This window comes from Anopheles stephensi, chromosome X, assembly GCF_013141755.1.
Source record: "Anopheles stephensi strain Indian chromosome X, UCI_ANSTEP_V1.0, whole genome shotgun sequence".
NCBI lineage: Eukaryota > Metazoa > Arthropoda > Insecta > Diptera > Culicidae > Anopheles > Anopheles stephensi.
Window position 1 is genome coordinate 21,806,915 of NC_050201.1, and position 26,481 is coordinate 21,833,395.

Consider the following 26,481-nt stretch of genomic DNA (forward strand, 5'->3'; position numbering starts at 1 on the left):
TTATGAATGATTGTTCCATAATATTTGTTTTTGTTTTAGGAAATGGATGCTGCCAATAATGCAAAGATATTGGAGGAGTTGCGACTCTTAAAAAATGCATCAGAGGCGCGTCTTGTGCAAACGGCACTGATTTCCAAGGTAGTTGCTGGCGTAGCCGTAACTTTGAATGAGCTAGTGGAGGTGGTTTCTGACAAAAACAAGGAAAACCACGAACCAGTAGTTTGCATTCAACGACCTGAATTTTTTGAAACCGTGTCCAGCAGGGATCAATTGGACAGTTTGGAGGCCTGTTTGTCCGTCCAGTCCAATGAAGATGCTTTGGTGACCTGGCTGGAAAGTAAAATAGATGCAACGGACAAAAAGCAGAGGATGCATGAGGCGTTCTACACTTTGTTTGCCCGGAAACTTTTAGTCGATTGTAGTTGGACAGGACGAGCACGAGACGGAGCAGAAAAGGTAGCATTTGTTGCTTATAGGAAAATGCTAACCGTACTAAAAAGAGTAGGTGTTGTCTCCAAGCATGATACTGAGCGTTTCATTAAACTAAAACTTAAAAACATGATAATCATGATATCATGATGAAAACAAAACGATGACGTGAACAAACAGATAATATATTCAATTAACAGTATCAGTTCTGGAAAGTGTGTAGCAAAGGGAATAACGCTATCGAATCAGGTTGTGGAGATACTCTAACAGGAAGTTGCAATAAAGATCGAGATGTTATGAATACAGGAACAAGCTTACATTTAACCGACCTATATGGCACTTCAACCCTACTTGTGGGAACGTTACATTTAACTTTAAATATGTAAATATCGATTGACGAAAGCTGTATGTCTGCTAACACATTGTCGTTGTCGGACACTGCATGAAATAGTTCCTCACAAGACTCTAAAAGATCACCTATTATGACAAACGAACTATCATTAGATTTTTTTACCTCTATCAACTTAACAATATTCCTCTCTTTAGTCAAAAACCACCTGTTCTGAAACTGTGTGTGGAGGGAAAAATCTTCGCTAATAAAAAATCTACCGTTTGCTTTTAGTTGTGGATATGATTGCACACGACCGTTATAGGCTTTGATTATGTGACCGCGCTCAATCAATCGGCCAGCAACCTGTTCAACGGTCTTGGTCCCCGATTTTACGCATTGTTTCACGAACCTCAAATTATTTTCGAATTCGTAGGCAGAAAACGAATCCAGTGGTCCTAACTTAAAAACTTCTTCTGCAATATGCTGGATATTATACACATTGCTGATCAAGTTTGAGCGACCGTAATATTTCGCAAAGTGTCTGACGAATTCGTCCAGCATTATTTTTGCTACTGGCCAATGTCGCTGATGTTCTACTGATGAAAAAATTGTCAGTCCACAAAAATAGAACAAAAAATGATTGAAAGCTCCATCTTGCGAACAGAAATATTTCAATGAAACAACGCTTGTGTAGTGTAAAAATGTCCGATACTCGGCAGCTTTCCACAACGGCAATTTGTTTAGGGAACGTATTCTTCGGTTTATCTCAAAAGGAAGCCGTATATTTTGTCATGTATGTAGATACTGCTTCCTTCTGTCTAGGATAAACGTGAACAAAACGCTCGAACAAATTGGTCGTAAGCCCAACTAAAACTTTTTGGGTTGCACCCTCATCTGCTAAGTGGAGCCTATCTGATACAGGAAAACCTTCGACCATATCAAAGCCATCGATGTCCTCTAGTGGTGTACGCCATTCTTTATGGTGCAATGGATCTAGTCTCTGCCTAAACCCAGCATCCGTTCGTGGTTCTGCGTTTATGGAATCGAATATCATTTTCCTGCTGTCGGGTCCAACCTCAATTGAAGTGCCTACACATGTGCATTTTAAGCATCCATGTTTGGCGTTGAAGCTCATGGCAGCTAGATACAAAAATTAATTGTTGATTAAAATGATTTCAAATTTCTATTAAAATTAACATACCTTTCAAAGCGGCCCGCATTGGCGAATCGGCAATAAAGGCACGAAGTGAAAAGGAGATCTGCTTATCTCCAAACTTCAAACCTCTTCGCTGAAGATCATTTATTTCCTCAACTAGAGGTCTTAAAAATTCCTCCAAGCTACCCGGTTTTTTCGATCCTCCAAACGTTCCAACAATCATTGCTGGGTGCTTTCTTAGTTGTTGAAAAGTTCAACAATTCTTATTTGAATTGGCCAAAGCTGCTTCCGGGAACTTTTAAAGAGTGGAAGTCCATCAATAGAGACATCCACCGTAAATGCGTCTACTTCTGGAACAACGTTTCTGAGAACAGAAATATATTCTAAGTTTTCAAATTCCAAATTATCTTACTCCGTTTTTGTATAGTATTAATTATATGAATCTTTTTCTGGCTATTAAATTCAAGATAAATTGTAAGAATAATTAACAAATTTAAAAAAACTTACTCAAAGTATTTTTCAAGAACATTTTCGATGCCATGATACCATAATTGGTCACCTTGTATCGGTTTAATAGCAGATCCAATCTGCGTTGGTGTTTTAAGAAGCGTTCGTTTTGTTTTAGGAACTTTCTTCTTCTTCTTCCTTGGCACTACAACCTCGAGAGGTCTCGGCCTGCCATTTCTGGCTTTCTGTGACTTAATTTTACCCGTAGTAAAGTAGTCAGCCTTACGTACGGGAACTTACGTAGCGTTCAGGCATGAAGTGGGATTGCGGAGTGCGAGTAAGTTGCGCGATCGCTCGAAAGTGTGGGTCAGGGGTAGCGAGAGGCATCAAAATGAGATACTCTCTGTCATGCGGGTGTCATGCGGGTTGTCCGGCGGCGAGTTTATATGGCGGCTAACGACAGCGGAGACGAGAAGAAAGACACGACAAACTACGAAGAAAACGATACGAAGATTTTCGGGGGGATCGAAGGATCGAAGGAAGAATCGCGCTTTCTCTTAGCTGGTGACGGCCTTAATGTGCAGATCGTGTGGATCAATATAAGAAACAGATGTAGTTAACATATAAATTAACATTGGTTGTTTCATATGGTGACAGCGGAAAAAAGCAATTTGCTCAGAAGCCATTTCTGACTGGTGGTGGAAAAAAATACTTATAATTGGTGAAAGTTTATTAGTGGGTGTCGCGTACGCAACGGTCCACGTCGTTTTGACAGCGGAGCGGAGCGGATCATCTTTAAGCTGCGGACATGACACGGGCGAAACGAAGCGAATTCGCTCAGGAGAGTCCTAAAACATGAACTCTCACCAGCAGCGGTGAAGGGTGATTGACCGGAGGCTGGAGAACGAATAAAAACTCGGCGCGCGCCGAGATGAGCTCTCTTTCAACACGCAGCGGATGAACGCAGCTGATTTTAAACTTCCGAATAAATGTACTAAAATTACAACGCATTCGAAGTTGTTAAAAACTGTCGAAAGTCTGAAACGCGTACTAAGTGAGGAGCGCTTGTTGCTGGACGCAACAATTTTAAAATCAGTTACGTGCAATAATTCACAGTCAAAAGAATTTGTGCGAAACAATTTAGTTCAGTTCTCGACGTTCTCACAAAACGCATCACAAGATTTCGTGCAACAGACTCTAAGTGCCGCGTCTTAAAGTGAGTGAAATTAGGAGAACGTGATCGCGAACATTAAATGCAATGGAAGGCAAATTGTGTGGTGTGTGCAACGGTGCAAGCACGGAGAATGCAGTGGATTGTGATCGGTGTGAACGGATGTTTCATCTAGACTGTGTGAACGAAGATGATACCGTGTACAGTCGAGAGTGGACATGCCACATGTGCACGCCTGGAACGCCGGATCCCGCTTCTTCGACCCTTCACCACGCTACGCCCGTCGTAGCCAGTCCAATCGCCAGAGAAAAGGTCGATGATGAAATGGCGAATCAGGTGCCGTACGCTAGAGCTAGATCTACGGAAGTGATCTCGTCCCTACCCAAACGCCCTGACCCTGCTACCATATCGTCGCCTCGGGATGTAAATCCCTCTTGGGATGATTTAAGCAGAACTTTTAGTCGGATGCTCGAAGAAGCAAACGCAGCTCGAGAAGCGCAACGACGAGAGCCGGACGTAGTACAAAGGCTCGAGTCAGTACTAAATACGTTTGTTCAACGGATGAACAAGCAAGACTATCCGCAAGGCCCTGAACGGGAAAACGGAAACTCTAGGACGTGCTGTTCTCGAGATGCTACGCTTAACGTCAGCCAGACACAAATTCTAGCAAGGCATTCCGTCAACGCCAAGCTGCCTATATTTTCCGGCATACCAGAGGAATGGCAGGCCTTTGAGACTGCTTTTAACGAAACGACAAATTTGTGTGGGTTTTCGGATGGTGAAAATATGGCGAGACTTCAACAAGCACCGAAGGGAGACGCACTTAGGGCGGTACAGGGACGACTCAGAAATGCAGCAAACCTAAAAGAAGTGATGCAAGAGTTAAGGTCATCGTTCGGGCGCCCAGAAGTGATCGTGAAAACGTTGTTGAACCAGATTCGTCGCCAGGTACCACCGAAAGCCGACAAACTGGAGACCTTGATCCAGTTCGCCGTTTCTGTAGATGAGATGTGTGCCGCGGTGAGGACTAGCGGAAAGCAGGAGCGATACGATGGTCCAGTGTTGGATGAACTTGTCAGCCGCCTTCCACCGATGATAAAACTGATGTGGGGTATACACAGCTTAAATCTGCAGAACGTCAACTTAACCGCCTTCGGAAAGTGGATGCAATCTATAAAGCAAGCGGCTCAATCCGTGACACCTCCTGCATCGTGCCTAGAACCGAGTAATAGTAAGTACGTTAATGCGCACTCTACAAACTATTCCTCGCAGAACTGTACGGAAACCAAATGTGCATGCGACGACGGATGTGCTGAACTGCAGGACTGCGACGCATATTGGCAGATGAACATCGCAGACCGTTGGGACTTCGTGAAGCGAAGGTACTTATGCAAATACTGCCTGAGGAAGCACCGTGCTCCATGCAAAGAATCCAGGCAGTGCGGCAAAGACGGATGCACGATGAAACATCATCCATCTCTACACAACAAGGCAGGTAAAATCAGGCAAGAAGCTAACTTCTCCCACTGTACAGCCACCGAAGAAAGTGTCCTGTTAAGATATGTTCCGGTCGAGCTCCAAGCCGGAGGAAAAACGGTGAAGACAGTTGCCTTTCTGGACGATGGAGCTTCGGTGTCACTGATCGAACAGTCTCTGGTGGACGAGTTGGGATTGGAGGGGTCAGACCGACCGCTGTGCTTGAAATGGACAGGAGGGCAACATCGCACTGAACGTGACTCCAAACAGATGAGCGTTAGTATTATGGGAATGTCCAGTGGTGCCAAGAAATTCCAAGCCTCAAACGTACGATCGGTAAAACACCTTGGATTACCCCCTCAACGGGTAAAAATGGATCGTCTGCGTCGAAGTTTTGCCACCTGGCGTCCATTCCATTGCCACAGTATCCGGCAGCATCTCCTCGCATCCTTCTTGGCATGAACAACTATCACCTCACGGTGCCGTTAAAAACAATAGAAGAACAAGCGGACGAACCAGTGGCCACAAAGACCCGGCTAGGATGGGTGGTTTCTGGGTGGAACGGTAATGGTAACAACAGCAACATCGTATCATTCCACCGGGCCCAAGAGTGCGACTGTGACCTCATCGAAGCCAAGATAGAGACAGTTTTAAAGGGTGGCTTCGCGCTCGAGGAACCCCGTCACAGAGGCGCTATCAGCATGCTCTCAAAGGAGAATGAACGAGCAATCGCAATACTTCAAAAGACCACCGTTCTTAAAGGCGAAAGGTATGTCACAGGACTGCTTTGGCGTTATGACGATGTTAAACTGCCAAACAATCGTTCAATGGCTCTCAGACGACTCGAATGCTTAGAGCGAAGATTGTCCAAAGATCCAAAGCTCCGCGACATGATGGATCAGGTCCTGAAAGAACACATCGAGAAAGGCTACATTAAAAAATTAGCAGAAAGTGAGATACAAACGAAACACCCCAGGAAATGGTACCTACCTATCTTGCCGGTTTTCAACCCAAATAAACCGAATAAGGTTAGAGTGGTCTGGGACGCGGCAGCAGCTGTAAACGGAATATCTCTTAACTCGATGTTGATGACTGGACCGGATTCGCTCTCTCCACTGCCTGCAGTTCTTAGCAGATTTAGAGAATATCGTATTGCGATAGCTGCAGACATCAAAGAAATGTACCACCAAGTGCTGATACAGGAAGAAGATCACAACAGCCAACGATTCATCTGACGAACAGTTCCATCGCAAACCGATCCCGATGAATACGTGATGCTGCGAATGACCTTCGGTTCGGCGTGTTCTCCAAGTTGTGCACAGTTCGTGAAAAATATGAATGCCGATCGCTACGCCGAGCGCTTTCCGGAAGCAGCGGAATGCATCAAATTTCATCATTACGTCGACGACATGCTGACTAGCGTTGAAAGTGTGGATGAAGCAGTATCCTTGGCTAGGAACGTAGCATACATTCACCAGCAAGGCGGGTTCCAGCTGCACAATTGGATTTCGAACCAGGAGGAGGTGTTACGGGCTGTCGGAGGAAGTATGCAACAGGCCAAAGATTTGAACCTCGATCCAGCGATGAAGACGCAGAAGGTTTTAGGCATGTGGTGGGATCTGCAGGATGACACCTTCCAATTGAAGCTGCCAAAAAAGGATCGATCTATTCTGCAAGGGACAGCGGTGCCAACAAAACGACAGGTACTTAGTACGCTAATGACGATTTATGATCCTTTGGGCTTGATTGCAGGATTCCTCTTATACCTGAAAGTTCTACTGCAAGAAGTGTGGCGCGCTGGAGTTACATGGGACGATGAAATTCCGCATAACCTACAAGAAAAATGGAAGGAATGGTTAGCCTGCTTACCTCACCTGCAAACGGTAAAGATCCCACGATGCTACCGATCTCCAACTAACGCTACGGGTGGCACAATACAACTTCACGTGTTTGTGTACGCCGGAAAGGATGGCTTTGCCGCGGTGGCTTACTTCCGCTTTGAAGCAGATGGAAAACGGGAAGTAGCTTTGATTGGCACCAAAACTCGGGTGGCTCCGATCAAGTACACCTCCATTCCTCGGTTGGAGTTACAAGCGGCCGTTTTGGGTGTTCGTTTGATGAAGGCAACAGAAGCAGCTCACCGTTTGAAAGCTGATCGACGTTTTTTCTGGACGGACTCGAAGGACGTGTTGTGTTGGCTGAATTCGGATCATAGGAAATATAGTACCTATGTAGCACACCGAGTCGGCGAGATCTTGGAAAACTCATCGGTACAGGAATGGAACTGGGTACCAACGAACGACAATGTAGCTGACGAAGGTACTAAATGGGCGAACCTTCATCGACACTTCGTTACTGGAAACTGGTTCAAAGGACCTAGCTTTCTGCAACAGCCGGAAGTGGATTGGCATCTTCAATCGTTCGAGCACGCGGCGACAGAAGAGGAAAGGTGTCAGACAGTTAACCTGCATGGTCAACTGTGTCCAGTACTTCAGTTCGAGAGATTTTCGCTGTGGAAGCGGTTACATCGCGCTGTAGCATATGTTTGGCGCTTCATCAACAATGCAAGACAGCCCACAAAGTCTCGAACATACGGACCCCTTACTCACACCAAATATCAACTGGCTGAGCGATCGATCTTCAAAGAGGTCCAAAAACAAGAATTTCCGGATGAGTACCGTCTATTTCTTGAAGAAAAAACAGGTACGAATGGCACTAAAAGAAAAATAAATAAAAATAGTCCTCTTTATAGAAGCAGCGCATATATGGACAGCGACGGAGTGTTACGAGTACGAGGACGGATCGATGCCTGCCGCCTTGTAGGGAACGACATGTAATGACCGATAATACTTCCTAAAAGATGCTGGCTCACCGACCTAGTGATTGCGGAGTATCATAGGAAGTATCAACACCAGAATCATCAAACGGTCATGAACGAGGTACGGCAAAGATTCGATGTTCCAGCGCTGCGGAGTGCCTGTCATCGAGTGCGAGAAAACTGTCTGGTATGCAGGATCCGCAAAGCCGCACCGAAACCTCCTATGATGAGTGGACTTCCAGAAGCTCGTGTATCGCCATACGAGAGGCCGTTTACATATACTGGGATAGATTACTTCGGACCGTACATGGTTGCCATCGGGCGTAGGCAGGAGAAGCGTTGGGGCGTGCTCTTTACATGCCTTACAGTGCGAGCGGTGCACATCGAAATCGCCCACAGTATGACAACAAGCTCCTGCATCATGGCCATCCGTAACTTCATAGCTCGTCGGGGCACCCCTATTGAATTTTTATCCGACAAGGGAACGAACTTCGTCGGAGCCGATCGAGAACTAAAAGAGGCCATGAAACACATTAATTCGGACCAGATCATAGAAGCGATGTATCTTCCCGATACGAAATGGACGTTTAACCCACCTGGCGCGCCGCATTTTGGAGGCGCTTGGGAACGATTGGTACAATCCGTGAAGCGAACATTATCCGGCATGCAGTTTACGAAGACACCCACAGACGCCGTATTGATGAACTGGTTGATCGAGGTGGAACACATAATCAACGCGCGTCCACTAACACACGTACCGGTTGACAGCGAAGACGACGCACCACTAACACCAAACCACTTATTATTGGGCGCTTCCTCAGGCGTAAAACCTCTTTCACCATTCCTTGACTCCTCGGCTATACGCGGACCAATTTTGGCGTAAATGGGTTTCTTCCTACTTACCAACACTCACCAGACGCAGCAAGTGGTTTCAACATCAGCGTCCGCTACAGGAGGGCGACCTATTGCTGATAGTGGATGAGGCGCTACCCAGAGGCTGCTGGCCGAGAGGATGGATCATCCAAGCCGTGCAATCGCAAGACGGTGCGGTGCGACGCGTTCAGGTGCAAGTTAGCAACGGAAAAGTCCTGGAACGCCCGGCAGTGAAGATCGACGTGAGACCAAAATAATGTGTTTAACGAGGCAAACACCGGGGGTCAGTGTCGCGTACGCAACGGTCCACGTCGTTTTGACAGCGGAGCGGATCGGATCATCTTTAAGCTGCGGACATAACACGGGCAAAACGAAGCGAATTCGCTCAGGAGAGTCCTAAAACATGAACTCTCACCAGCAGCGGTGAAGGGTGATTGACCGGAGGCTGGAGAACGAATAAAAACTCGGCGCACGCCGAGATGAGCTCTCTTTCAACACGCAGCGGATGAACGCAGCTGACTTTAAACTTCCGAATAAATGTACTAAAATTACAACGCATTCGAAGTTGTTAAAAACTGTCGAAAGTCCGAAACGCGTACTAAATGAGGAGTGCTTGTTGCTGGACGCAACAGTGGGTGAAAAATAAAACATATATATAATTTTTGTGGTATAAGGGTGTTGAGTGATTTGGTGGTGCGATATAGGTTTCTGTGGTGAAACACATTCCTCTCAACAACAACAAAAATCTTAAATAAAATATATATTTTCTTATGGATACTAAAATAACTTAAGTTACTAAAATAAAATATTGAATTATTCAATTTATTTGTCAAAATTTAAGAATCAATAATTTTTATTAATACTGGTGGTGGGTTAATTTCATTTCATTTTTTTATAGTATCATCTAATATTAGTTAATAAGTCATACACGAAAACAAATATAGTTACGAATTAGTTGGTGATATTTGTGAAACCGTAGAGTAGAATAGGAGGGGAATGTGTGAACGTGTGGTAGAACTGAGGAGTCGAAATATTAAAGTTAACTCTGAAGAAAACCTGCTTAAATCACTTAAGCCGTATTATTGCACTTCTGATTCAGCAAAGTCGAACTGTGATATAAGTTCGGACCAAAAGCCAGAATACGCAGAGGGTAGCTACAAAGAACGCCTTAATAGAGTAAGAACGGAGCTTTTAGATCAAAGCTTGGAAATCGAAAAAGCCTTGAACAGCACTATATTCAAAATGGTGTACGAATTCCCGACAAACATGGCCATTAAATGCATACCAGAATATGCAGGGGTCGCTGCTGAATTGGATGGATTTTTATATCAAACTGATTTTTTTTTGTGAAAAAAATTCCAATTGGTGAATCTCATGAACCATTAACACATATTATTATGATGAACATGAAGGGAAAAGCTGCTTAACTTTTTCATAGAATTCATGTAGAAACATGGGAGGAGGTAAAGGCAAATCTTATCAAGCTATTTGACGAAAAATTAAGTTTGGAGGAATATTTTTCGAGGTGGAAACACTCCAACAAGGAAAAGATGAAACGTATATAAAATTAAAAGATAGGGTCCTGCAATTACGAGATGACATTATCACTCATGACCATAATGCGAATGAGGATTCTTATGCAATAAATAATTTGCGCATTCATTTTCTAGCTGGATTAAAGGATAAAAATCTTAAAATTCAAGCAAGAATGAATAAGCATCTTGACTTTGAAGAACTGTTGGAAATTTTAGAAGAAGAAATAGTTCAGCTCGAACAAATGCGGAAGATTGAAGAAAGATTGACTCTGTCAAAAAACGATGAACCAGAAGAGTCCAAAAACACTAGTTTGGAAAAGGGTGTTTCTACCCCAAGGTTCAACGCAACCCAACCTTCATACAGATATAACAGATCATGGAACACACATAACACAAGCACTAACGATTTTGGAAATCCGCAATTAAATAACACAACAATTAACCCAAACACTTCCAATATCAATGGCAACTTTTGCCGGCCCCAAAATATTTTGCTCCTTACAGAAACAATTATTATCAGCAACCGCAAGCAAATTAGAACCAAACAATGCAGGCATCGCAACAGTACCAAATTCAAAAAAACTTGGTTAAGGGTCACTGGTAGATCGAAATAATAATGCTAGTGATCCTACTATTAATAATCTTTATCATTTTAGAATAGAAGAACATAAAGAAAACACTGGGACATACGAAACACTGGATGTGCAGTTTACAAACAAAGGGAAACCGATGGTTAACGTTTTATCGGAGGGTATGGAAAAAAAGGAATGAATTATTTGATAGATACTGGAGCTTGCTTTAATGCTTTGAGCTGGGATTCAGCCAAACTGTTTGGGGCTTCATACATCGATCATTCAGATATTTTAAAACTATCCAGCTTCGAAGGTACGATATCGGAAACCGTAGGTCCTATGTTTTTAAATTTGGTCATTGGCAGATCAAAGTATAGAACAAAATTCGGTAAAAGACTCGAGAAGGCCCCCCCTAGAATCTTTTGTGTGCAGCACTGTGGCCTGTCATTTTTGTTGTACAGTGGGATTTCTGTATGGTCAAAACCCATTTGATGTAAACATTGTGCATTGTTCCTTAATACTGTTAATAGACAGCGAGTAGAACTTTATACAATACATTGTAACAAGTGGTTTGAGATTATGATATTCTTATGCTTCCTCCTTTGCTGAATATCAATGCAAGGTAACAAGTATTCATCGAATTACTGTTCCGTTACCGTCCGAGAACGCCGTGCATGTTTTAGGCCCGATTGTGCACCCCTAGTGCGACTGAAAACTAGTACGAAGCCCCTGTAACCCAAAATGAATGGTAGGGTTAGCGGAGAGGGGATTTTCATCAAATAATAACAATATTGTATTCGACTTTCTTCAACCAATTTTGACCACACTGAAAGCACACTGAAAGCTCACTGTGAAGCTCTCGCAACGTGTACTGCGGATTGCATATCTTTAGGCGTAAATCCTACAGCGCCTAACAAATTTTGTCAGGGGGGGGCCTTCTCGAGTCTTTTACCCAAAATTCTATATAGTAAAACAACTTGGGGTCTCGGGTATAATCGGTTCAGAATTTTTATGAAAGTACACCGTAAACATAGGGAGAAATTTTAAAACTATTACCTTAGAGAAGCTTCATGATGAAGAGCAAATTAGAAAGGCGAAAGAAACTAGTAATTCTGAGGCAGAGATCATGCAAAAGCTACAAATCAAAGAAGAAAACGATGAGTGGCTTCCTGAGTTAGAAAAAAAGGACATGGATTGCGATTTGTTGGCAATTAAAAATCAGAAAGAAGTAGTTGGAGTGGAGAGACACGAACAGTTAATGAATACAATTAATCTTCACCACCTAGAAGAGTGTACAGGAGAAGAAGAGAAAAAGAGAAATATTCGAGCGTACAACGATATTTTCTTCTAAGTGATAAGCTGACTTATACCCAAGCTGCATCACATGAAATTGAAACAATTCCAAATATTCCAATATATAAAAGGCAATATAGACTCCCAGCAGCATTGAACAAAATAATGGAAGATCAAATATAAGAAATGCTTAGGCAAAATATTATAAGACCAAGCAAAAGTCCTTGGAATGCACTCGTTATGTGCATACCAAAAGAGGCAAACGCTGAGGAAGAAAAAAAATCCGAATTGTTGTAGATTTTCGGGCACTAAACGAAATAACGAAGCCCTTCATCTATCCCATCCCGAGGATAGATGATATAATGGACAGCATAGGCAATAGTAAATATTTTTCAACCATCGATCTTAAATTGGGGTTTTTCCAAATACCTATTAACCCTAGAGATGCGTCCAAAACCGCATTTTCCACACAAAAAGGGCTATACGATTTTACTAGAATGCCCATGGGCCTGAAAAATAGTCCCTCTCCAGAAGTTAATGAATACGGTCATCTACACGATCCATCCTGTCAAAGCATTGGTATATCTAGATGATATTGTTGTGTTTGAGGAAACAAAAAAAAATAAAATAAATAAAAAAAATAAACAAATAAAATAAATAATAAATAATAAAGAAATAAAAAAGGAAAAGAAAGAAAAAAGGTCGCAGATTTTTTGTCAAGGCTTCCTGGGGTGAAGTGTAGAGAGATAGAAGAGTTAACTGATGATACTGTTGCAGTCATAACACGGCAACAACAGAAAGTTTCGGAAACAAAACAGAATCAGCAAAACAACACGATAATCAAAAATGTTTCCGACGAAGAACAGGATGATCATTGCGCGGAATTATTGAAAATGAATGTGGGAAAAGAAACGACTGCGCAGGAAATACAAAGAAAGGAACGTTTCAACAAAATGAAGCAAATAGATAAAACTAAATTCAAAAATTTCTGGAATATCTGGAAAGATATGGATAGGGATATACAGAGGCACGTAAGAGGATGCAAATCATGCCATTTAAACAAAATAGGAAGATATAACAGAATTCCTATGAAAATTACAACCACCTCGACATATCCATTTGAAAAAGTATTCATGGATATCGTGGTTCTTCCTGAATCTGATAATGGGAACAAGTATAGACTTGTAATACAGGATGATCTTACGAGATACCTCGTGGTTATACCCATGGAAAACCAAGAAACAACAACCGTAGCCAAAGCATTTGTCGAGGGAGTAATTTGTCTAGTAGGCACGCCTACAGAAGTGGTAACAGACCAAGGGACTAATTTTATGATTAAAATAATGAAGGAGACTTGCAAGCTTTTAAAAATCAAAAAGATAATACGTCCGCATATCATCCACAAGCGAACCTAGTCGAACGTGCCAATAGAGAATTAAAAATATATCTTCGACAGTTTGTAGAAAAACAGTATAGTATCTGGGATAGATATATACCATACTTTGCGTTCTATTATAACACTACGATTAACTCATCCACGGGTTTCACACCTTATGAACTAGTATTTGGGAGAAAGGCACGATTTTCGACATCAATTTTCAAAGAAAATAATAGAAGGCGCTGTTACAATGATTTTACCGAAGAACTGAGCGCCAAATTAATTGATGTACATTCAATGGCTAGAAGAAATTTGCTAAAAACTAAAGAAAAGTGAAAACAACAGTATGATCAGAACACAAACGAATGGCAGCCTATGTGGGGCGAGAAGGTTCTAGTAAGAAATAATCCAACAGGTGTAGGGCAAAAACTACAAAGTATTTGGAAAGGACCATACGAAGTCGTAGATATACCGAGCGAACAAACGTGCGTCATTAAAAATGGTAACAAACTCGAAAAAATCCACAATAACAGATTAAAACGTTTTAACGATCAATAACAGTAGGATTAAGAATTGAAATGATAGATCAATGAAGAATTGAATGATAGGAACGATTAAAAAAAAGTGTAAGGAGGATAATCTTTAGCTGTAGGTACACAATTCATCACAATACATTAGTATTAAGAAAAGAAGCGTTAAATTAGGATTAAGATTATACTGTAAATAGACGTACATGAACACTGATAGAAAAAGATAGCTTCGGGAAATATGTTATGCATACAATGAATCGCGATATAATATGCTAAGCTTTTTCTACGGTTTCCTTGTATGCCTATTCAGAAACAAAATGTTCAGTAGATATTAAGGATGAAACGAAAAAAAAGAAAACAAAGGAAGAATAAGGAACTAAGTTAATCTACAGGATTGTTATCCCGACATTGCCAGTGATCGAGTTCCTAATGATTTCGCGCATTTAAGGGCTAAGTCACTTCACAGCTAAGTCACTTCACAAGCACTAATTTGCATGAATGCAGTTGAACGAAGAAAGGTTGACAGAGGACTAGGTTGAGGATGAGTCACGGTTCAGCATTGGTATCATTGCGTTTTGAGACCAGAAAAACCAATGAGGGTCCGTTCATATACCCAGGAAATGCTGAAAGGGAACATAAACATATACATAAGTCGCTAAGGAATAGCACAGACCGATGATGATGATACTTGCGAGTGAGGATCGATGAAAAACGGTATGCGCTATGCAGAATTGTAAGCATAGCATAGCATAGCATAGCATAGAATGTAAGCAATCGCGAATGTGAATTGTAACACGAGGAAGTTGCTTAAGCAGAGACGGTACCGATTTAGAACGATAAAAAGCGACTGGTCAATAGGAGCACGAGGAATGAAAACGGAAGCAGAACAAATGTTAAAGCAAACACAGAGAAGCGAGTACGAAAAACGCATACAATTGTTTTCTTGCGTTAAGCAAAAAAAAAGGTGTAATGAGATGTAGCGACCTTGGCTGGGCCGCAACGATTTCGAGCGGCGACGAGTTGTCCGGCGGCGAGTTTGTACGGCGGCTAACGACAGCGGAGACGAGAAGAAAGACACGACAAACTACGAAGAGAACGATACGAAGATTTTCGGAGGGATCGAAGGATCGAAGGAAGAATCGCGCTTTCTCTTAGCTGGTGACGGCCTTAATTAATGTGCGGATCGTGTGGATCAATGTAACAAACAGATGTAGTTAACATATAAATTAACATTGGTTTTTTCTCGTGTTTTGTTTCCTCATCCAGTTTGGAAACAAAAAGCTGAGTTAGGAGCATTCCATAACCTGACGCCTCTTCTCCTAACTGCGTTAGAAGCTTTGTATGTCGTTCAAAACCATCCACCAAAGCGTGTATACCTTCGGTGCTTTTGCATCACAAGTTTGGCCAATTAATTATGGCATTAACGTGCTGCTTCATCAACACATACTTGTTGTTATACCGCTTGTTTAAGGTTTCCTAAGCAGGTTTGTAATTGCCGTCACATGCTGGAAACGTGTCGATGATCTTTAGTGTATCTCCTTTTAATGACGACCGCAAGTAGCACATTTTTTGCGTTCCATTCAGCCTTTTATTATTTTGCCCTAGGGAAACAAACAGGTCATGAAATGACAGCCAGTCCTCAAATCTACCGGAGAATTCACGCAATCCGATTTTAGGAAGCCGCATGGATTGCATCCCTTCCTCGGCTACCAATGGCGCAATCTTCTTTTCTTCCGCTTCATCCAACACACTGAGAAGAGTCACCTTGGTTTCGTAAAACAGCTCCAAGAAATTGTTTGCCACCTTTTGATGCATTTGTAGATCGGTTACCGGAGCCTCATCCTCAATCGCCTGACGGCTTGCCTCGAATCTTTTGTACAGGTAATTTACATTGTCCTTCTTCTTCTTCGGTGGCACTTCAACCTCGAAAGGTTTCGGCCTGCCATTTTTGGCTTTCTGTGACTTGATTTTACCCGTAACAAGGTAGTCAGCCCTGCGTACAGGGAGACGGTCTGGATGGGATTTGAACCCCGGTCCTGCCGTGTGAAGACCGGCGCCGTTGTCGCCTCGGCCACCGGACCGCCTCCAGCCGGCATTTTATTATCGATCTATCCGCTTCCATCTTGGATTTAACGAAAACCGCGTGGTTTTCTAAATCCGCCATACACGAATCACGCCTACGCACGTTTCGCTCGAAATCCGCCATTTTCTTTACGCACACTCACACTTTCCAACGGCTTCACGAATTACCTGTCTATTCGGCGGGATCAACCTTTTCATCGGTAAACTAGCCTTTTTCTCCACTTTTGATCTCGTTTCCATTTAATCAATGACACTGTCCCATAGTGCGTACCACGCGCACGCCACTTTTACTAACACACTTAACGCTCGTCGCTCTAACTCGACCGTTGCTTCGCTACGCAATACACGCGTATGTATCGTATCTCGCCCAAATCCTGTTTCGCATAGCATTACGTCTTTCAGGGCACACTTTAACACTTCACTCACGCTTCTCACTGAATACTATTATTCACGTACCTCACACTACCCTGCACAGTTTCTTCACCGAATTACGACACTAACTGTCACAGCCTGCACACTACCTTGCACAGTATTTTCGCTAACGTTAGCTAATGCAAATTCCTCTCACGCACTGTCCGATACCGCTACGCTGTACGGTAATTACGCTCTCCTTGCTCAACTTAAACTGACTGCACACTAAGCTGCACAGTATCCGCACTAACACTTGGTTGATCCTGGTCACGGCACCAATGTTTGGATCGTCCTTTCAAAGAGTTAGTCGCGGTAGTTTCAGTTCGGGGTTCTCCTACGTTGTGACAATATATTTCTCACTATGCCTTACATGATAGCTCTCGATAGCAAACTTTACTGTAACGGTACGTTTTACTGTTCCGCCCAATCAACATCCGCCAAACGGATCTAAACCTAACAGTGCTAAAGGATAATTTGAGAAAGAAGGCCTACGAACATTTTTTATTGCTATTCAACGCGATAACAAACTTATCTTCGAGAGCATATGAAGGGGATTTGCCCGCCAATAACTGTACAAGTTTTTAATTCAGTTTGATTCGATTTATGGAATTGACTATGTAACAGCCAATGTTCATAACTTGGTACATGTCTATAACGATGTTAAAAAACTGGCCCTTTGTACTCTATATCAGCGTATCCCTTTGAAAACAAAATGCAACGTATAAAAAAGTTGCAGAGAAGCGGATACAAATGCTTAGAGCAAGTGGCTAGGCGATTATTAGGATACGAAAACGCTCATATTGCAAAACTTCGCGCGGATCGTAATGGTGAGCCTTACATAGAAGAAACACAATCTGAAGTAAAAGTTATATTTTCTGATTTTGTATTGCGGAACGGCAATCGTGACGGATGGTTTCTCACGAAAAATTTAGAAGTTGTGCAGTATACAACAGCTCACTGTACAGGTACTTCCTTAACAATAATAGGAAAACTCCTAAAAGAAGCCTTTAACTATTTTGAAGAAGAATTTTCCTCCACTGGTATAAATATCTGCACTTCCAATTTAAGAACACTAGACTTATCCGACAAAGAATACCGTCCAAGCAAAATTAAATGTAAATATGTAGCATTAACTCTGCATGATCAACAACAAATGCTGTTTATTCCTCTTTTACATACTGTAAGAATTGATTGAAGTAAGATTATTGTATCTCAACTAAAGACTTAAGTAAGCAAAAAATAATATTAAAATAGTACACGTTTATTGATTATAAACATAAAAAGACTTTATTTATTCACGAGATAGGTGAGTATGGAAATGACAAGTTGATTTACGAAACCCCTTAAAATTGTTTGCTCTCTCTGTAGCATGTCTTATTTTTTTTCCTTAAGAAATCATTAGTTATTATCTCATTTGTACTAGAACTTTCTATATTAGCGGAAAGTGTGATAAGATTTATGAAATTTAAATAATACCTAAGAATAATTTTACCCTCTTTTGCATTTGCCCATGTGCATTTTGCGAATAATTCTACACCCATTAAATTATCCAACGCATCGTGCATTCTATTGGTATTATCCAACGATACAGTGTGAGATGCTAGCCATCCAAGCATATTTTTTTTTAAATTCTTCATCTCTTAAATTAGCATCAAAATTGTCCAAGTCCTCTTTAGTTTCTAATACTTTAAATTCAAAAGGTGGCAAATTTGCGCTATTCATATTACTTTTGAATATATCACATGTAGTTCTGAGATGAGTTATTTGTTTTGAAAGATTTTCAATCTTTTTTTCCATTTTTTTCATCGTTTCTTTCGTTTAATCGATTTGAGCCTTACAATCACATGGTGGTTTAGGTACTTGTTGCGCCGTCGCCGAAATATTTTGAGGTACAGATGCTGTGGAATTTGGTTGCTGACATCCTTTCGGTGCAATGGTCGTTATTTCTCGCGATCGGCTAGTAGATTGGTTTGCCTAGAGACTTGAACACGATTCATGTAAAGCAGGATTTGTGACATGTGCTGTGGTATGATTTGGTGGTGTAGCAGTGAATGGTTTGATAGCGGGTGTTGCGGATCCTTTTTACCATCCTTCCGACACACTGATCGTAACGTAACGCGGACGACTTGGTTTATGACTTTTTTGTAGGCCAGCATGCGGATCGATAGGAACAGGAGATTGTAGAATGCCGGGTGCAGCAGATTGTGTTTGCTGCAATTCTCTCGGTGCACTGATCATGTATCGTGGACGGTCTGGTGTGAATCAGTGGGCGGTGTAGGATCGGCATTTTCATCAGTCAACACGCGTTTATTGTTGATTGTTGTTATTGGTTCAGCGGATTTTTTTTTTACTTGGATTTTTTTTTATTTATTCATGTTATAATAACCTTGAATGATGCATTCACCTCGAAATCGATTTTTGACAGCTAAAATGTACGAATAGGTCTTTCAAACCGTAAACCTATCAGTACAATTTTTATTGTCCTAACCGGTGTACTTTAAGCATTTTTGTGTCGCTAGGGAATATTTGCGCTTTGAGTCCAGCCTCGATTCGTTTATCTATCACACCTCCTGCGGATCGTAATATGACTGTAAATAGTCTCCTCGTGTCGATCTGGTTCGAAGGACCAAATGTTCAATAGCAAAAAATAAGAGGTGTGCACGCATCGTCTTTCAGACTTAGACTCAATTTTATTACAAAAATATTCTTACACTAACCTAACTATCCTTAACCTATTATCAATACAATGATGCCATGTTTAGGCCGCGCTCTATCGTTTACAGAAGTTACTTTGATTCGTTTGGGCGTCTGACGACACGTTTGTTTTTCCTTTAATGTATTCGAGATCAAAATTAAATTCCTCCAGGTCCAGGAGTATCGATGAATGGTTCTTTACCGAAAATAAATAGATGAGTGGTCTGTGATCAGTTCGTATTTTAAACTTTCTAAAAAAAAATATTTTTTTTATGTTGGAGGACAGTCCAATGAATTGCCGTCAGTTCCTGCTCTATTGTTGATTTGTTCGATTCTGTTTTTGTGAATACTTTACTAGCGTAAGCCACAGGCAACTCAAATCCATTGGTTTTCTGCGCTAGTACATCGCCACATGTTAGTTTCGAGGCGTCTGTTGTGATTATAAAATCTTTAGTGTAATCTGGGAACTGTAGTACATGAGGTGATAACAATTCGTTTCTTAATCTCTCGAAAGCTGTATTACATTCTTCAATCCATGTAAATGTTGTGCCCTTCCTTAGTAGTTTATTCTGAGGTAGTGTTATATTTGCAAAGTTTTTAATAAAACGACGGTAATAATTGCAAAATGCTATAAACCGTGGTAGCTCATAAGAGTTTTTAGGTACTTGGAGGTTTAGAATTATTGAGTATTTTGATTCATCTGGTTTAATACCATGTTTCGAAATGGTATGACCTAAGAACGTGACCTCGTTTTAGAAAAATTGACATTTCGTTGGGTTCAGTTTAAGATTAAATTTGCGTAAAGTGGAAAAAAACGTGCCATAGGTAAAGCATAAGATGGTTCTTAGAACATCCTGTCACTATTTTATCGTCGATATATAAGAACGCACATTGTGGGGGTAATCCACTAAGAGTGATGGACGACATTCTTTAAAATGAGTTTATTTATTTATTTATTCGTTTATTTATTTATTCATTTACATTTGCCTGCTACCTGGGCTTATATTGAGTTAGGGCTTATATTGAGGCCGAAAGGCAAGCGGTTGAATTCGTAATGACCATTCTCATTTGAAAATGCAGTGTATTTCTTTGAGTTTGTGTCTAAAGGAATCTGGTGAAACTCGGACATGAGGTCTAGGGTGGAAAAGTACTTCGCACGGCCTAATTGAGCTAGTGTATCATCTATACGTAAAAGTGGAAATTTATCCGGTGTGATTTTTTTTGTTAAGTTGCCTATAGACGATGACTAATCGGCATTTTTTATCTTTGCTTGATTTTTTGGGTACTAGTAAAATGGGGGAGTTAAACGTGAATGTTGAATTTTGAATGATCCCTTCCTTTAGCATTTTATTTACTTGAGTATTACTTTCAGCCTTTTGTGTTTGTGGGATTCTACAATTGTTTGTGTAAGTTGGTTGATCATTGTTTAGTGATATTTTCTGTTTGTAAATATTTTTTTCTGTCAACCGATCCCCTCGTAGGCATAATATGTCGTTAAATTCAATGCATAATTTTTCCAACAAATCTTTTGTACTTGAATCCTTGTTTGGTATATTAATCTCCTTTTTAACTGGATTATTCTTTCCTTAGAATATGCCTGTTCTTATGATAACTGTAAGACCTCATAGTTTTTTAATGGTTCAACTTTTGGGGTGTACTTAGAATTTAATAATATTTCTTTACTGTTCGTATTTATAATTCTGATATAACTATTCGTTTAACTAACTATCGAGTTCGCAAAAAATACTCCTGGGCAAATCTCTTCAGATACAACTAAATAATCGACATTGATATTCATATTATTCACTTGAGTAAGTATCTCGCATCCTGCAGGGACTATATTATTCTTAATTATACTTTTGTTTATTGTTAGAATAGCTTCTAAACCATCATCCAGTTTTACGTTCAATAAAGATGTATCATAATCGATGTTACACCTGTGGGTCGTGAGAATATCTCGGCCTAATATCCCATCAGCTGGGATTGAGAAATAATCTTGGACTATTTGAAATTTCTGATAAATTCTTAAAGTGTTCATGCAAATGTATGAATTTACGGTGCCTAGCGTAGCAACGAAACCTTAGCCGATTGCACTTCTTTTTACTATCGATATATTTGACCCACAATCCACTATAAACTTATGTGTACGTTTCCTCTCAAACCATCGCGATTTTGTTGAAAACCATTTCCTCTGAGTGAAAACTGTCCCGTTCAGTATGTGCCTCTGCTTCTAAAGTTATTATTGTTATATCGTAGGTTTTAACGGCCACGCGAGCGATAATTTCTATTGTTTGTTTGTGTGTGGTTTGCAAAACAAACTTGCGCAGTAGAAGGGTCTATATTATTTTCCGTGAAACCGTTTATGTTGAGCTCAAATAATTTTTGAATTGCATGATCAACGCTTGAAAAAGATTCCGCTTTTAATATGATTCTCGCTTCTTTATCGCCTATACCCTGAACCATGGAGTCTACACCATGCTTTGTCGCCATTTTCTGTGCAATCTGCTCTGGTATGCCATCTTTTAAATATACGTCTTTTGTCCTCATGGTTAATTTGTCTACCATATCACAGAGTGTGCTGATGTTATGTGTTTCTTTTAATGCCTTTAATTGCCCGATCAACGATTCTTTTTTGAACAGATTTTCCTTCTTATGATAAAGGATCTTTACGAACGATAGTCTTTGCGCCTTGCTCCGTTTTAGGTTCCTCACTAACACTTGTTTTTCGTTCGCTTGTTTCACCGCGTTGGCTACGTAACTCGTATTTAGAGGTAGCTTTTTTCATATCATATTAATCTAAACTGTACGCATTTACCATATTTGGTTCCACTTTCCAATTCTTCGTAATCACTTTCTATCAAAATTATACGATTCTCAGGGTACCGATTTCATGTAGCTTTTATGTTTACGGCTCGCCTTGTTGCTGGTTGCACTTGTATCTTTTTTTTGTTGCTGGCCTGTTCAATTTGGATGTAATCGCTGTTCAATACGTTATAGTCTCTCTCTTTCTCTTTGTCCTGTCACGGTCGCCATGTGGTGCAGCGCTTAGAGGTTAAGGAACGTCTGTGTTCGATGATGGTTGTAATGCGTCTATTTATTCCTTATCATCATTGATCTAGTTCAATCTCGTGGTTGTGATATCGCAACCTTCCCAATAATGCACTATACACGCCTTTTACCAGTTCGCGCAACACTCCCATTGCGCTTTATTCAGCGTTCAACCAAGACCGTCGGCCTCTCATCCATTGCCGTTCCACACTCACACCACTACATTCATACTCAGGATCCCACATCCTCTCCTTGCAAAACAGTTTTAAGACAACAAGAACCTATTTCCTTACCTACGAACCTCAATCAAGATACCTGCTAGGACGCTTTATTTCCCTAACTCCCCGACCTCCTATTCCCGGTACCGCAGTTCGCAGCAGCCCCTCGATAGGCCTCTCATATATGTTCGTCGCTTTGCTCCATGTCTCCTCCAGTTCCTAACGATGCTTCCAAATCTCTTATTCCTGCATCATCCGCTTGATCCCTTTTCCTCTCAATATATTTCTTTAAATGCTTAACGCTACGCTCATATTCTTTACCGCTTTCTAAATCTCTTACTGTCACTCTCCCCACTCCTGTCATTTTAATTACGTCGAAAAATTTGTTTTTATAATTAGTGTCTGCCTTATCCCTTTTCTGTTGCATTACTAACACTTTATCTCCTAGTTCAATATTAGTTTCTCTAGCCCTACGTTTAATATCATCTTTAGAGTTTCGTTGGAATTAAGCTGTTCTTTCCCGATCTCACAACTCCTCATCCAACGACTGGCCTGAATCAACTTTCATGTTCGGCAATAAACATCTAACTGCCCTACCAAACATAAGTTCCGCAGGCGGTATTTTCGTTATGTGATGAGGCCAAGAGTTGTACGCCGCAACATAGTCCGCCAGTGCCTCCTTCCAAATCTGTTTCCCTACCTTTGCTACCGCTGCTATTTTATTTATCCCTTGCATGCTCCTTTCAACTAACCCGTTTTCCGTTGGGTTCAGCGGCGTGCAGTGTATCAACTTAACTCCCCATGCCTCTTTCAACCAAACTTTTAGCTCTACACTGTTTAATGGAGGCCCATTGTCTGCCTTCATTGTCTTAGGCACGTAATAGGTATTAAAAATTCTACGTAGTACCTTTTACACTGCGTCCGTGTCAGTCCGCTCCATCGGCACTGCAACCAGAAACCGCGAATAGTTATCGGTAAGTACCAATGCTTTGAAATTCAGTGCGTCAGACGACGATGCAAGATCCATAGAGACGTAATCCCATGGATTATTTGGAATCTCCTTTAATGTTATGGGAGGTGGACAATTTACTGCTTTAATCAGATGACACTCTGGACAGCTTCTAACAAAACCCTCTATCTCGCGAACCATATCGGGCCACCAAAGCCCCTGTCTCAAAAAAAATTTTCATCTTCGACATCCCTGGATGGCTTCCATGCGCTACACTCGTACGAAGGGTGGCAGGAAGCACTAGCTTCTCCTGCTTCATTTATGCTCCTTATTGAATGTACATCTCGCTTTGAAAAGGTTGAAACTTAGCTATTTCTGGTGGCCATTTATGTTTGTTGCCTAACCATCTCATCACCGTTTGTAACTCATTATCTTTCAGCTGTTCCTCTGAAACGCCTATCTACTTTCCTTCTCCTTTATAAATAAAATATTTTTATCTAATTCAACGATCTAATCTTTATTCCACGCACCAGAAACCACCACCAAACTCCTTGATAACCGCTAAAAAAATGGTCCTTTGTTTCGCCATCGCACCGCAAAACCGTTCGATCATCGAACTCCGCTTAATTCGATCGCTCGCTCTGTCGGTTTTCGGTTCGCTCGTTCTCCTCTCGCAACCAGCCGCAATTTGTTCTCACGGCCGCCCCTTTAGCCGCGGCTACACGTAGCCTTATCGAAAACTGATAATCGTAGCGGCCAAGGTCGCTACACCTCTCTCACCTCCGGCGAGGTCAACGCTACTAACTACAACCTATTTTGGTCTCTACCACGCACACCTCATGCAGTTCTTTCCAATATCCGAATTGTGGATCATCACGCTTCTCCCCGATTCGAGATGCCGCATCTGCAATATTTTCCTTTCCTGACACATGCTCAAATGTATAATCAAAATGATCCATTCCTAAGAACCACCCTTCTGCCCTAGACATAATCCGTTTTCCTATGTCTTTTCACTGTTTCCCTTTTAGCATAAACATCAGTGCCGCACTGCCCGATCGTAGTATGAACTTTCTACCGATTAAGTAATAAGCAAATCTCTTCATAGCTCATATAATTGCCAATGCCTCGCGATGGAGCTGAGGATATCTACTCTCTACTGCCGTTAGGCTTTTCGACGCACAAGCTATGATTCGTCTTTCGCTACCATCCATATTTTCTTGCGCCAAAACAGCTCCCAAACCCCAAGGTGACGCATCCATATACAGGATCGTTTTATCATTGTCGTCAAAATATCCTCTTTTAACGAGATCATTTTCAGCTGCCAATTTTAGCTCGTCAAATGCACTTTGCTGCTCCTCCTCCCACCCCTTTAAGAATGGGCTAGTAAAAGTAACCATTCCTAAGAGACTCCTCAACTCTGAAACGTCTTTTGGCCTCTCAAATTTTAAAATGTCTGATATTTTCTGCCTTGCGGCGAGTATTTCCCTTCCGTCGATTGTGAACCCTAAAAACTCTACCTTCTCTTGATCATACAATGATTTCTTCTCATTGATTGTCAAATCATTCAATTGCATAACCTTTTTCACTTCTTTTACCATGTTCCTCAATTCTTCTAATGAGCGCGCGTAAACAAGCATATCATCCATGTATACGATACTATTCTTGACGCTGGCAAATAATCTCTCCATGATACTTTGGAATAACTCAGGTGCACACGACAAGCCAAAAGGCAACCTTGTAAAACGCATCAATCCGTAGTCAAATGACGTACCTCCTTATGAAGCTCTACATGGAAGTATGCATATTTTATGTCAAACTTAGTAAAGAATAACCCCTCATTACTATGCGGTATTTCTGCCCATATCTTTTCAAGAGATGGAATTGGATAAGATTCACGAATAATGGCCTTATTTACCTCGCGCTAATCAATAACCATTCGAAAATCTTTTGGGCCTTTTGGAACGAGAACCATGGGTGACACAAATGTTATTTGTCCTCAGTTCCATCAGCTCTTTCGATAATTTTTTTCCTCTCCATGTCAGCAAGTCTCTCATTAACTGCGTTTCCGAACGCTAGTGGAACGTTGTATCTAATTATCTGTTTCGGTATTACCGAATTGTTTACCCTAAATTTCACCAGATCTCCCCGTATCTTTGGAAATTCGTGACACTGATATTCCATCCATTCCATCAGCTCTTTCGATAATTTTTTTCCTCTCCATGTCAGCAAGTCCCTCATTAACTGCGTTTTTGAACGCTAGTGGAACGTTGTATCTAATTATCTGTTTCGGTATTACCGAATTGTTTACCCTAAATTTCACCAGATCTCCCCGTATCTTTGGAAATTCGTGACACTGATATTCCATCCCTGAATCCGATTCGTTTTTGATGTACGATTATTTATACCTCATCTCCTTTTGCACCTCGATGCCATTATTCATTTATTTTATATTTCTAGCTGGACGGCTTGACGCCGTATTGACAACACCGCGTGTGTTGACGATTACAAGTACAAATAAATTAACAAGGCATTTTCTCCCTGTTATTTTGCCTTATCCCGGGTATGGTCGGTTGTCGGTGTGTGGAGATTGCAGTGTAGTTGTCCACGTCCAAGGTGGAGGTTGTGTTGATGGTTTGGTCCGGGTCTATTGCTTTCAGTTGCTGTGTTGGTGGTAGTTTAGTGTGTGAAGCGGAACTTGCTTCCGTGTAGCGGATCTGGACTGTAACAATACAAAAAGAAAACAGTAATATGTACAGTACAAACATTTGCCTGCGCACAGTGTTCCTCAAACTGCCCAGCAGTGATAGTCCAAGCTCGATGCCATTAGTCCAATAAATACCTCATTGTTCTTTCAGACCTATTCTAAGCAACTGAAATGAAAATTTGTTGAAAAGCAACCCAAACTGATACGCTGTCTCAAACCCGAGAAGGGGTAGCTCTGTGCCATCTACTACAAAAAACTTAGCAAATTGCCTACTTTGCTCGCGATCCTTAACTTCTACACACGCCTTAAATGAACAAATTACATCTAAAGAACGTTGAGTTGCATACCCTCTTAAATTCTCCTCTG

General features: G+C 41.3%; 1 protein-coding gene and 1 long non-coding RNA gene across 2 annotated transcripts; both read right to left on the reverse strand.

Moving 5' to 3' along the window:
• Positions 1 to 1,526: 1,526 nt before the first annotated feature.
• LOC118514081 lies at positions 1,527 to 2,530 on the reverse strand. Its single transcript, XM_036060614.1, has 3 exons — positions 2,424 to 2,530; positions 1,962 to 2,280; positions 1,527 to 1,900 (listed from the first exon to the last, which is right to left on the reverse strand). The coding sequence occupies exons 2-3, from the start codon at positions 2,137 to 2,139 to the stop codon at positions 1,527 to 1,529; spliced, it is 552 nt and encodes a 183-aa protein (XP_035916507.1). The 5' UTR covers positions 2,140 to 2,280; positions 2,424 to 2,530.
• Positions 2,531 to 7,741: 5,211 nt separating this feature from the next.
• LOC118514609 lies at positions 7,742 to 8,868 on the reverse strand. Its single transcript, XR_004906682.1, has 3 exons — positions 8,732 to 8,868; positions 8,425 to 8,612; positions 7,742 to 8,339 (listed from the first exon to the last, which is right to left on the reverse strand). It is a non-coding gene; the product is annotated as an uncharacterized LOC118514609 (long non-coding RNA).
• Between the last annotated feature and the right edge of the window lie 17,613 nt (positions 8,869 to 26,481).

Bases quoted from the DNA above. Each gene is read 5' to 3' on its own strand.
- LOC118514081 (XM_036060614.1), bottom strand. From the start codon at position 2,139: ATGATTGTTGGAACGTTTGGAGGATCGAAAAAACCGGGTAGCTTGGAG. The intron at 1,901-1,961 runs GTATGTTAATTT...TTTTGTATCTAG, and splicing joins AATGCGGGCCGCTTTGAAAG to CTGCCATGAGCTTCAACGCC.